Genomic DNA, 12,776 nt, shown 5'->3' with positions numbered 1-12,776 from the left:
TATATTATGGTTTTACTCATGGAGCAGCTAAGTAAGTGTGCACTATGTACACATATATATACACACACATATAGCTATGTGTATATATATATACTTACGTGTATCTATACACAGAGAGATACATATATATGCACACAAACACAAAATACACACATACGTGTGTGTGTGCACGCATAGACACAATTGATAAGAAAAACCCCCTCTGAACTGTAATGCCACGACCATAATAATCTTAATGCATCTGATGAGTCAGACTGTTGATACATTACATTTCAACTAAGCAAATTTCTTACAATCAACTGCCGTAATTTATTTCTGCATGTTTTTAATGTGGCTTCTGTTGAGTTTATCTTTTTTTTTTTTAAAGTTTTGCTGAATGGATGGAGTCTGTAGTCTTTCCCATGCCCAAGAAAGATAGTCTGATGCTCTAATAGTAATTTTAAAGTTATTTTGTTTTACAATTATTAAAAAACTCATTACATACAACACCTATGTCTAATCGTCAAAAAAATTGAAGCAGGAGACATTCACATGAATTTTACCCTCAATAAATTAGAAAGGATGACACATTTTAAACAAATAACAGGAACAGTTACTGCATTCCTTCTGTAATTTATTGCCTTCAGAAAAGACTCAAATTACAAAATGTGTAGGGTGTAATGCTGTAGGCTGTTCAAACTGGGTTTGCAGTGTCTGTAACACTGGGACTAAATATTTACATGACTCCAAAAGATCTAATCTCTGGATTTCACCCCCCTCCCACCCCCTTTATTTAATTTGTATGCTATCTTTATCCACCACCCAGCACATTCCACACAGTCGCTAAAGTTCATGGAAGAGATAAGTGGGGAGAAAAAAAAAAAAAAAAAAAAAAAATTGAGACGTTCAAAGAAAAGGAGGGAAGCTGTTTAAAAATAAGGAATAGATCATCCTCGTTAGAGCTGAAGTCTTGCAGTAATTTTAGCTGGATACATATGGATTCTAGCAGTTGTGTTCCGAGCCAGTGATAGCACCTGGGATCTCTAGAGACCCTGTCAAAGAGCAGTTGTAGGAGGGGGGGTTACCAAATGACAATCTTTCCAAACCTGTAACAACGATCTGATCTCCAAAGGTTTAGAGGGCTTCAAAAGAGGCTGGGAATTCAGTAAGAACTCCCATAACAGAGTACAATATTTTTCCAACTTGTTTTATATTCCTTATTTACAATTAATTTGCTGTTGGTGATGAAATACCTATAAAACACTAAGAAAAAAAAAAAACTTTTATAAAAGGTTCGCTGTCAATCATTTGTTAAACTAAGAATAACGAGCACAAGATTTTTGAGCCCAAACTCTAAATTCTGCTGGTTGACTGAAAAAAAATGAATTATGGAATAGAAGGTAGATTGCCTGTAAAGCTGAACAGATTAAACTCTAACATTGCACCCAAAACCAGAGCCCAGAGTTAGGCTGCAAAGAGACCCTTGCACAGCATTCCCTGAATTCAGAAGGTCGCCGTGACAGCAGCCTCCACCTGCTCTGAGAAATACATCAGCGTGTCACATCGCCTCTGACCCTACATCTACTTTTCGCTGCTGAAAAGCAATTGCAGGCAGGCGAGAAGGAAACCACCGTAAGCTACGCTGCTGACAGACCAATGTGGATGTCAAAACAGCTTGGAGGAGGCAGATACCTGTGGATAAGGCCATTTTGTTTGTATTAAATGACTCAAAAATAGAAAAGAAAGCAAATGAAAGGGTAACAGAGACAGCTAAAGCATACAGACACACTCCACAGATATTTTCTTTTCTCCCGGGCAGTGGTGCCAATGCTGAAAGTGTAACAGAAGTTAACAGCTGTTCCATATTTTCCCTTCAGCTGTGAAAAGTAGATGGATACCCATACACTAAGATCAAGAGTCTCACCTTCATCCCTTTTTCCGTGTATAGTCAAAAAAAAAAAAAAAAAAAAAAAAAAAAAGAAAAGCTCTTAAAAAATGTCAGTTTCAACAAACATTTCCAAGGTAATATTGAATAGTGTCATTTTTATTATTGTTTCTTTGAATTTCAAGGGAGCAACTGAATCTTAGGCTACATCAAAAAAATCTGTGTAATGCTTTGTTACATTCTCACCTTTTGTATTGTGGTAACACTCAATTTTGTAGAAGTTATAAGGACTGTTCAACGAAAAGCAAGATACAAATTTGACTTTCCTACCTGATCTCTCAGTCTCTCCTGGTGTCCCATTATTGCTGTGGCATGGTGGGGATATTTCTGTTTCAGATGCTCAAGAAAAGCCTCTCTCTTCCTGTCCATTTCCGAGGTTTGCATTCCCAGTATTTCTTTGGAACTGCGAGGGCCACCTACTGTATGTCTTCGAGGGATGTTGCGGGTGGACTTTGAATTAGAAGAAGTGTGACTGTTCGGGGTCGAAAGCAGCTCTTTAGGTCGGAGACATTCTGCATCGTCTAGTGATGTTACATGCAAACTGGTTTTTGCCTGGTCTGCAAAAAAAAAAAAAAAAAAAAAGCCAAACATTATATTATAAGAAGTTAATCCCAACATTCACATTCATAAGAAAAAGAAAATAATCGCCGTAAAATCTAGGTTCTTTTAAAAGTCTGGTAGTGTTCAATGGCATGTTCTGCATCATTAGGAATAAACACATTGCAAGAAGTGGCCCGGAAATAATCACTTATATAAGCTACACACAGCACTTATATACTTTTAACACACAACCGCAGTATTGCCTCACAGAAAAGTGGACATCATTAAAGTAGATGTTCCTTTTATATCATCTTTACCACTATGTGACTTGAAAAGAAGATCTGACAGGGCCCTTATTCCCTGACCTTTAAAATCTACAGGATGCTTTCCTTGAGAAGAAACAGGTTTCTTCAATAGGCTCCAGTACACTTAATGACCCAGTAACCACTATCCTAAGGATACTAACTGATAAAATTCCTTTGACAAAGCAGATTTGTAATCCTTAATCTTTTTTCAGTGTGTTTTCCACATGCTCTAAAACACCTATGAAATAAGAAGAGGGTTTTGGAGGCTTTTCTTCCTGATTTCTGACTGTGGTCTGGTTTTAAATTTCACAGATCTCCCTTGGATTTTATACGTCTCAGGACAGCGGGCTGGAAAATACTACATCACTTTTTCAATAAACCATCTCTTAAGAAACAGAATAAAAGCAAGTTTTGTGAGATATATATATAAAAAAATAAATATCTCAGATAAATTTTACAACTTAAAATCTACTTTAAGACCAAAGAGCATGATGACGTTTGTAAAGAGATAGGCAGACACAGACAGGGCGGGTATGTAAGTGCTGGCTTATCTTCAGGTAACTGTGTAACACAAACCTTCTGGTGCATGAAAAAGCGTAGTCTGGAGCCTTGTTACCTAATACCTTTGAAAAAATCCCTCACTCCTTTGTCAGCAAAGAAAAAAAAAAAAAAAAACACCAACCACAAAAAAAAACCCCAAACCCAGAAGCATTGAAAAGGCCTCTCCAAGGCTGCTGTGGCCTTTTCCATCTTTTTGGGGCAGCCTCCACTGTCCCTGTAAGTGTTAACCCTTTACAGCACCTCACCAGGAGCAGGAAGCTCCCTCTGCACGTGTTTTTAATACAGCTCTATTTCTCTCTGTGTGACACTTTTCTCCTCGGGGCCCTTTATGCCCCAGGTGGCCGTCTCCCCCGTGCGCTGCCATTTATACGGCCCTGCTCTTTGGAAACAGGCACCTATTCGCTTCTTTTTATGGTTCAGTCAGTCAGTCTGACACCCTGCCTACCGCTTGCCTCAGGAGTTTATGCCGGGGATTTTTCAGCTTTCTGGTGTGTGTTGTCAATTGCCTGCCAAGTCCCACAGAACACCAAGCCCCAGTAATAAGGTCAGTTCTCCACCGGTGGAGCCATTGCTGGTGTGACGTCCCACAAATTTACAAATACCAAATCCCTGGGGTTTCACAACAAGACTGGGCCCTGGAAGGTCCTCAAAGACTTTGCATGTTTCTGTAAGCTCCCTATAATGCTCATGGACTCCAAAATATCAATAACATCCTCTCATGGAAACCTATCCCGAAAGCAGAACCGGACACAGGAGCTCAGATTGCACCACCCTGTAACGAGCACAAATCCAGGCCCAACTTTGGAAACAGGTTTGGTTCAAGGGGAAGTTTTGCTCTCATGCAGATTCAAATTGCCTTCTCCAATTTCTGCAGCATCCTCCAAGACCTTCTTAGAAGCACAGACCTGGTTAAACCTTCAGAGCAGCAGCCTCACGTGTACCCACACACACACACACACACACACTCACACTCAACTTTTCCAAGCACAACTCAATTACAAAAACATCTAGCCTCACTGATTACTGGAAATTCAGAGCACCGACCACCAGGTACACTCAGCTTTTATGACAAAAGTGGAAAAAAGGAGAGTTTTGCTTACAAGAAGTAAGCGTGGCCACTCCAGCCAAAATGGTCTCTGACAGCTGCACAGTCAATTCAATGGATTTTACACGGGAGGAAAAGAGGTGGGATGGGGCTGGCTGGAATTTACCATCCTTAATTTGTTGCACTAAGGGCCTGGCGGTTATATCCCTGAGGCTGTTGGAACAAAGGCGGCAGACATAAATAAAGGATTTCCTCGGAGCTCGAGGGAGTCAGCGTGAGCGTGGGTGACTGAGTGCAGCAATTTGGTAAAAACCCTTAAAGTATGTCCACAGCAGCAGTTTCAATCACTGAATTGGTGGCAGGCACTTCCTCAAAAAGGCAGGTAAACCCACACCAACAAACACAACTGAGAGCTCATGAATGTGTATTTCGGGTCCTAAATCTCTCTCATGCAAAGCCTTTCCCTATTCTGCACTTCAGCCATTTCAATAGTTTAAGAAAAAGCTAATTATCTGGAACATAAAGAGATCTATCAAGTAAAGCGTTTTGCCACTATTTGTTATTGGGAGAAACCTTGAGAAGGAATCAAAAATAACATATTTTTCTCATACTGTATGAGAAAGATCAACAAATTCTCTTACTTTTCTTTCATATATTTGGAGAATACTGTATAAATACCAGTGAAAAGAAAGGAATGTAAACTATGCAAACTAATTGCTAGTCTTGCCAGCGAGCTGACCTGGGCATTCAGCACCCTCCCGCCGCGTTACAGCCCGCAGCAGCACGTGACTTTCTTTGCAAACCAAACTCTCTGTCACGCTTGAATATGGGTCTTTCCCCAAGTAATTGCTGAAAAAAATCTTCCTTGGCCACTTCCTAGACAGGGGCAAGTGATTCTGATGGCGAGGCTGAAAGCTGGGGTGGTGAAACCCCCGCTGTGTACCTCAGGGCACACAAGCTCCACAGCTGCTGTGTGGGCCACAGGGAGGAGAACCCGAGGGAGGTTTTCTGGATCCTGGAGTTGCTCAGTAACAGCATGGGCAAACTTTCCATATCTTCCAACTGAAGATAATAGGCCTAGAAAAATCAATGCCCACAGATAACTGTGAAATGTGTGAAGGATCATGTGATGGTTCCCAGAAGAGAGCTAAGAGTAGCAAAAGGATAAATTATGCAAGTACCCTCCTTGGAAAAGGAGTAAAGAGAAGCCAATGGAAAACACAGAGGTGCGAGATAAGCTTGTCTCCCTCTCTCCCTCCCTCATATTCAGAAGCTAAAAGCTGAAGGTCTTTCTGTTCAATAAAGTAGCAAGTCTAGAGGGCAACAAGAAGCAAGACTTGCTGATTGACAGGGGAGGGCTTTGGTTATCCAAAGGCTTGGGTAACCCTTACACTTTAGTTGCTTCTCTGATCTGAAAACAAATTTTCAAGATTTCTTAACATCACCCATTACTAAGGTGGATATAACTACAGGAAAGGTCCAGGTCTGCAGCCTAGAAGGAGTATGCCTAGGACTATCAGGAAGATTATGATGAAGGATCAATTGCTGTGAGTTGGCAATTTAAATAAAAAGTCCCTTCAACACATCCTGGTATGCAATTCTTCTAAGTCACACCCTCCACGAGGTCTACAAAGGTCAGGAAAGTCACTTTGCTTCATTACTTTAAATGTTGTGAAGACTTTAATATTCCTGTTTTGCAATCCAGGTGACAAGAGAGAAGAACATTTTCAGAATAATTTCAGAAAGCAACAAGTATGGACCTGACCCATACTGATACTATGAAACTGAGCCTTGAAGCAAACCGCATTCAACACTTCAAGTTTAAAAAAGAATACAGTTTTAACAGCGTGAGTCAAACCTACCTCCATTACATTTATGCTAGCAGTAAATTTGAGATTATCTTGACTCTTTCTAATTTATTCCAGTGTCTTTACAATTAGCTCTGTTTCTAAGGAACTTTCAAATGTAACTTTTGGATATGGGCCAAAACTACTAAATTTGGTAATGAACTTCCAGCATTCAAAATTTTGGGGAATCAGTCTGGTCAGACCTCTGTTTTTCTGGCTCCACATACATCTCCGTCGGCTTCATGCAACTCATACAGAAGAAATATGTTAATGAAGGATATTTTTTTTTCCTGTTCAGACACATCCTTTAAGTGAAGATTTCCGTCCCACTAAACATAAACATATACAGACAGAGATGCACGTGACTTGCACTGCCCCCTATTTTAACTAAAAAAAAAAAAATTCAAAAGAGCATCAAGCAATTAATGAACCCCCAAGAAAAGAAGAGTATTTTTTTCTCCTAAATTCTCTTTGTACTATTTTCTGGTATTACACACTTGTAAACTTTTTTTAAAACCATATGTACTCAACCATGCGCTATTTCTTTCACAGAAGCAGAGTAACACAACTTTTCCTCAAGTGCTTATGAGGAATACAAGACACATGAACTGGGAATGTTCACAGGTGCTCCACAAAAACTATAATAGATGTAGATTAGATTAGGTATTTGTCATGCTACCTGAATGTTATGCTCCACGTGGAACATCCCACGTAGAATTCACCAGGAAATAGTTTTCGTTCGCTTTTAGACAAAATATGTAGTGCAACGGTAATTGTACAAATGCATCACAGCTGACCCGCCGTGAAAACCACGCTTATAATTTCCTGGCTTCGCTCCAAAACAAACCCAACGGGTTTCACACAAAGTAAACTAACCCTGTGACAATCTGCTCTGAAGCCCCCTCTTTTAACAGCCACCCAGAGAAAAAAGGTGAGCTCAAACCTACTTCTCTGCCATAGGTGAAGCAGGCAGAGCATTTAAAGGGAAGGTGACATTATTTCTCCTCCTCCCCGAAGGAGCTGCACCCTCCGCACCAGGCAGCGTCCTGCGAACTGTGACAGCCACACAGCGTGCTCCCTGCTTTACAGGGTAGGCAGAAATCTCTCTCAAGTGGAAGTTAAACTCACAAAGTCGGAGCATTAGGGAAATCTGCAGAGCCATTAGCACAAGAAAGACACGCTTTCCATCCCCCCCCCCCCCCCCCGCCATGCATTCTGCCTCCAGTTATAAAAAGCAGCAGCGAGGGGCATGTTTAAATGTAACTCCCTCTTTGCCTGATTCTCTTACTTACCCTTCATCTCTCTGCTGTCTGCTGAGCAAGCCAGGCACAGCTCAAGTTTCTGGCTTTCATTTTCCTCCATTGTCCCTGCCCACCGCACGGGCTCCCCCTCTCCAACTTGGAAGCCGCAGCGCCCGGACTGTCAGCGCCCGTCTCGGGGAGGAGAAAGGCAGCAAAGGCCCCCCCCTTCCCTTCCTTTCCTTCCCCAGCCCACCCCCCCCGCTAAGCGCCCCGCATGCCCGCGGTGCCGGGAGCGGGTCTCCCCGCGCTGGCGGGCGGCGGCGGCGCCCGGACGAGCCCCCCGAGCCCGGGGCCCCAACAGGTGATGGGCTTTGCTGCAGGAGAGCCCCTGGCCGGCTGGCTTCCCGCGGCAGCCGGCGAGCATTATGAAAGGGAACATTTCAAACATGATTACAGGCCCCAGTCCCTGCTGGAATCCGAATCCGTAGCCTTTTAAATCTCTGTCATGGGACAAAAGCCCTTCCACGGAATATTTTTTTAAGCTCGTAACCACCAAGCCCACAAACATTCCTGATAAATGCTCCTCTGTCTTTTTTAGCGTCTAGTTTAAAAGTAATTCATTATATAAGCGCTTTGAGGTTTTGTTTTCTGTTGAATTCTTTCAAGCTGCTTGGAGAATGAATTAGGGAAAAATCAAGATACAGGAATTCAACTTTAGTGAAGCCAATAAAAATGAATGGTAGCAATATGTAAGCAGGGACTTTGGTTAAGAGGGATTTTGAAGCCTCAGTAGCAAAGCATATAGAAACATACAACTAATTCTCTTTTGGCAGATCAGAGGCAGGAAGCCTGCATGAGAATCAATGGGTCCACCGGGCCGCGAGGCAAAAAATAATGCGGCTGAGAAGGATGAGATCAAATCCCACAGATTCCAGCAGATGCCATATGTGTTGATTTAGTGGAGAATATCAGACCAAATTAGTCTATCAAAATCATAGTGTAGAGCCTGAGATGGTGGAATAAGCTGAGTGTTGAGTTACAGCAACAAGACCAGAAAGTTTATCCACGGACAACTTCTGAATTAGGTGAAGAACAAAGCATAACTGAGATATTAATGAAAATATGCAATTTCTCATTTAAATCAACCTCATACAGCAACACCATATAACAGTTAGTACCTTGGATGTCTTCTTAAACAGACCTAGCATAATCTGGTCTTCCAAGCTTTCTGCAACTCTGACTTCAATAAAACATCAGCTAAATTGCTTGCAATGACCTCTCAACCACCCAGACCAGACAGGCTAGGAAAATTCCCCTACGTTTCCTTCTACATCTCTATCTGGCAGAAATGTCATCCTGTCTGCTTAGATTATTGGATGCAGAAATGTTTTGTGTATATATAAATTCAATACAGAAGCTCAAGGAGAATCACTCTCCCCGTACTCCAAACCTCCCCCTTCCAGACAGAAAAAACATTTGAGAAAATTACAATTAACAATTGATAAATGAACAAAACTATTGCTCATTAGATCAGACATACATATTCTCTAGCACTTAAGAAATATTTATTTTCCTTTTTAGCAATTAATTCTATATGGTTTTGGAACCTGGCAGAAGTCCCAGAAATCTGGCACGGAAAACATAGAAAAGATGAAAATACAATCTAGACATTAGCACTGCTATTTAAGGTCTGCAGTACAGTGTTCCCAATAGAATACTCCTATAGTTGTCCTGCAATATAAAGAAAACAGTGTGATACACATTGTGTTTAGAGTAGTGTTTTTACTGGCTGTGGGTTACTCCTGCTCACTCTGATTGCAGACTATTTTAGGAGGAGAAGTGGTGGCCAGCCATCCCACTTATCTGATGTTGCCTTTTGTGATATGGAGGAATGTGCCTTTAACACTGGGGTTTTCCAGAATCTGGACAAGTGTGATGAGCCTCTTGCAACTTATACTCACAGCCAGCTGGAAGGAGAAGACAGCTCTTACAGGAATAGTGATCACTGAACACCACCATCTTCAAGAAATATAAAATAACTCCGAAACTGCTGCTGAGAAAAGAAAGCCAGTACAGTTGCCTGGAGTAGCAACATGAAAGCTGTAACAAGACATTACCTGTACACAGGGCTCAGAAATGGAGAGTTAAGAAACTAAGGGCATTTAAAAAGACCTTATCCTGAAATAATGCAATGGAAAGCACAAAACATACTTGCCTACAAATGCCTAAAAGGAAAATGGTTTTGCAGCCTTGTACATAAGCGGGGTTAGCTCTGGAGATTAGCGCAGCTGGTACCAAGAGCCTTAATAAGGTCAAAATCAAAGCACTCTAGCCCCTTAGGACGCTTTACCTCCATCCACAGTGGGGAAAAAAAACCTAGAAAAATTTGTTTAAGTCTAAAGGATATAAATATATATATATAAAAATTTCATTAAAATTAAAATATCTACTTTTAGCCAGCACCATTAGTTTCCACAGCCAAGAGCACCAGACAGAGAGTTGGTCTCTTGACTCCTCCACTGAGGTGTCCCAGTGAGCAGCCAGGTGCCTGTTAGGATGGTGCCAACCTGCTCTGAAACTGTTGCTTTCATGGCCACAGCAAGATGCTCTCACTGCTGAGAATGACAGTAAATGGTATTGCTGATGCTGCTATGGGGCCTGAGCAATGTGGCCCCCCAAAATGCAGAGATTATCTAAGCGAGATTGCTTATTTGATTGTGGACATGTGTCTTGAAAACTGGGTGTCACCTCAGGAGAACTTCTGAGCCTGCAAAAGTAGTCTCTTGAAGGGGATTAAAGAGCATTGACAAAAGGTGAGACTAAACATGGCATGCTTCAGTATCATCAAAATCAAACAAAACAGAAGAGCCCGCCCAGCCTCAGAGGAAACATAATCACCTCTGCTGCTGGTCAGGACAGGGAACAGTTGGGACAGGAAGGTCCCAAAGCCTGTCCTCACTTTAAGGGAAAAGTCCTTGGTCCCAAACTGGATTTAATTAATATATCTAACAATACCATTCCTTCAGATGTTATCTATGTCTATTTAAAAGAATTAGCGAAACTCCTTTAGCAGCTGAGAAACTGGAGACAGCTAGAATCATTATACTGTTAGGCTCAAATAAAGAGCTTCCCAGCACCGTCACTGGGATGAATCACTAACGACAAGTTAAATAAACTCGATTAACCAGTTCACAGCACGCAATCAGCATTTGTTTATCTGTGGGATCAACAATAACAGTGGTTCCTTTTAATTACTGTGCTCAGATCTGGACCCATCAATATCAAAACAATGCACGGAGAATAATTGCTAGCAGGTTATGCTGTTTTAATTGTGTTTAAAATTAATGTCCCAGAGCAACTTAAACACTTCTGGGTTTAGCATGTACATAAAAGGAACAATTAACAAATACTGGCTGTGCTCAATTAGTCAAACTTATAATATACAACAATGACTCCATGGCTCTAGCAATTATTCACAACTAAAAAAACTGGGAAGTTAATTATTAATAGTTAAATCAGAAGAAGCATCCCATAATTAAAGACCTGTTTCAATGTCCATGTGAAATCATGTAGCCACTGAGAAAAACGCCATGAATGCTCTCCACAGGAACCAGCCTGACACTGCCTAGCCTACTATAGTCCATAAACGAAATAAATATTAGACCCGGAGTGATGACGCAGAAGTCTGGGAGGAATTACAAGCACTCAGGTGGGTCACACTGCAGCACCTCTCCAAGCTGTTATGTGGCCAGAGATCGCTTGGGCCTGCCCTGGAGGAGGGGAGCATTGAGAGGATGCTCCAGCAGGTCAGGAAACCATCCCTCCGCACCAGGGCGTTGTGGGTCATCATTCGCTACCAATTGGTCAGATTTGAAATGAAGAAAGTAACTTTAACTAACTATGGAAAAACAGCACGGAGGGTGTTGAAACTCTGCTTTCCCATTTCCCCCTCGGCCAGCAGAGAGCAGCTTCAGTGCTGCAATTCATTTGAGCGCATCTCTGTTCTCGTTTCGTGCTCGGCGAGTTCACTGTGGTCCTCGGTGTGGTCTCTCAACGCTTAATAACTAAAATAGAGTCACTTCTGAAAAAAAAAGCACTATATACAGATAATATATTATCAAAGATGATATAGTACTAACCACTAGGATGTACAAGCAAAATGAAAAAAATCTCTGAGGTCTATCAATACGAATCGATGCAAGATCTGGGAGAGAGATCTGGAAGAAAGAGGCTTACACTATTTTAAAATTAATTGTTTGCTGATTTGGTGCTGCACAACAAGGAATCACAGATTTTTAAGATGTGGAGGCAGGGTTTAATGATCATTTAGTCTCATCTGCTTAGTAAGGGATTTCAATGAACCGGGTCCTATTTCTAGTGCAAGGATAGTGGTTAAACTATTCAGTGTTTAAATTAAAGGAAAACATCTGAACTTGACTTTAAAATTTATGATGACAAACAATCTAATACAACCTCTAGGATTATTTATCATGAAATTTCCTTCGCTGTTAAAAGACTTGTGGAGAGTTCCAATATTTATACTCCGTTCATTCCAGTTCAGTTAAGAACTCTCATACTTGCGAGGAAAAACTAGCCAAAGGAGCGAAATGGTAACACTCCAGATGAAGCAAAAAAGAAAATTGAGCATGAGCTTCTCTACACATCTCCACAACTGACTTTCATCAAGTCTTGTCAGACCTACAGGTTTCAGCTCTTCAGAGAAGTTCAGAGACTGACAGTGGTGCCAAGAGCCACCACCAGCCTTAATCACTAAAATGACTATTAAAAAGAGTCACTAGGAGGCTGAACACGAGATATTAATGCAGAAAATACATTCATCTTTCCAATTCCATTTCAAATGGAGTTCTGGGGAGCAGCTATAATCACCTGCCACTTGGCATCACCAAGCTCTCAGGTACGAAGAAAGATGCAGTGTCCTAGCCCACCTCCAGCCAAAAAGCACTGTGCTGTTAGGTGCCTTATGCATCTCCAAGTAACAGAGCATCCTTCATTCGCTCCAAAAGACATTTTGCTCACACCTGGACACCTACATCGTGTTTAAATAGGTTAGGTTTTCTGTTTTCCAAGTTTTATTCTTGTTTCCTTCCTCCCCCTCCATTTTTTTAAAATAAATTAAAAGGTCTGAAAGCAGTGAACACTTGTGCATGCCCTAAATCAAACTGAGAAAAAGGACTGTGGTCATCACAAAGAAGCACTCACATTCAAGTGGGGAGAAAAAAAAAGGTGATTCTTCTCTTTCATCCAGAACTTTATCTCCCTCTCTAATCTGGGACGATCCCAACAAAGCTAACT

The 12,776-nt window shown here is 41.4% G+C and overlaps 1 protein-coding gene across 18 annotated transcripts in view; it reads right to left on the bottom strand.

Moving 5' to 3' along the window:
- The window catches only part of KIAA1217 (KIAA1217 ortholog), a 356,360-nt gene that overhangs the window by 175,661 nt on the left and 167,923 nt on the right, over positions 1-12,776 (bottom strand). For 13 of the 18 annotated variants that reach the window (XM_054190034.1, XM_054190041.1, XM_054190045.1 and 10 more), the window contains one exon: positions 2,195-2,481. In XM_054190034.1, the coding sequence (XP_054046009.1) occupies positions 2,195-2,481 (287 nt within the window). Of the gene's footprint in view, positions 1-2,194; positions 2,482-7,514; positions 7,649-12,776 lie in introns of those variants that run through there. The other 5 variants (XM_054190033.1, XM_054190038.1, XM_054190039.1 and 2 more) reach the window with 2 other exon arrangements.

This window comes from Rissa tridactyla, chromosome 2, assembly GCF_028500815.1.
Source record: "Rissa tridactyla isolate bRisTri1 chromosome 2, bRisTri1.patW.cur.20221130, whole genome shotgun sequence".
Lineage (NCBI taxonomy): Eukaryota > Metazoa > Chordata > Aves > Charadriiformes > Laridae > Rissa > Rissa tridactyla.
This window is presented reverse-complemented; position numbering and strand designations above follow the sequence as displayed.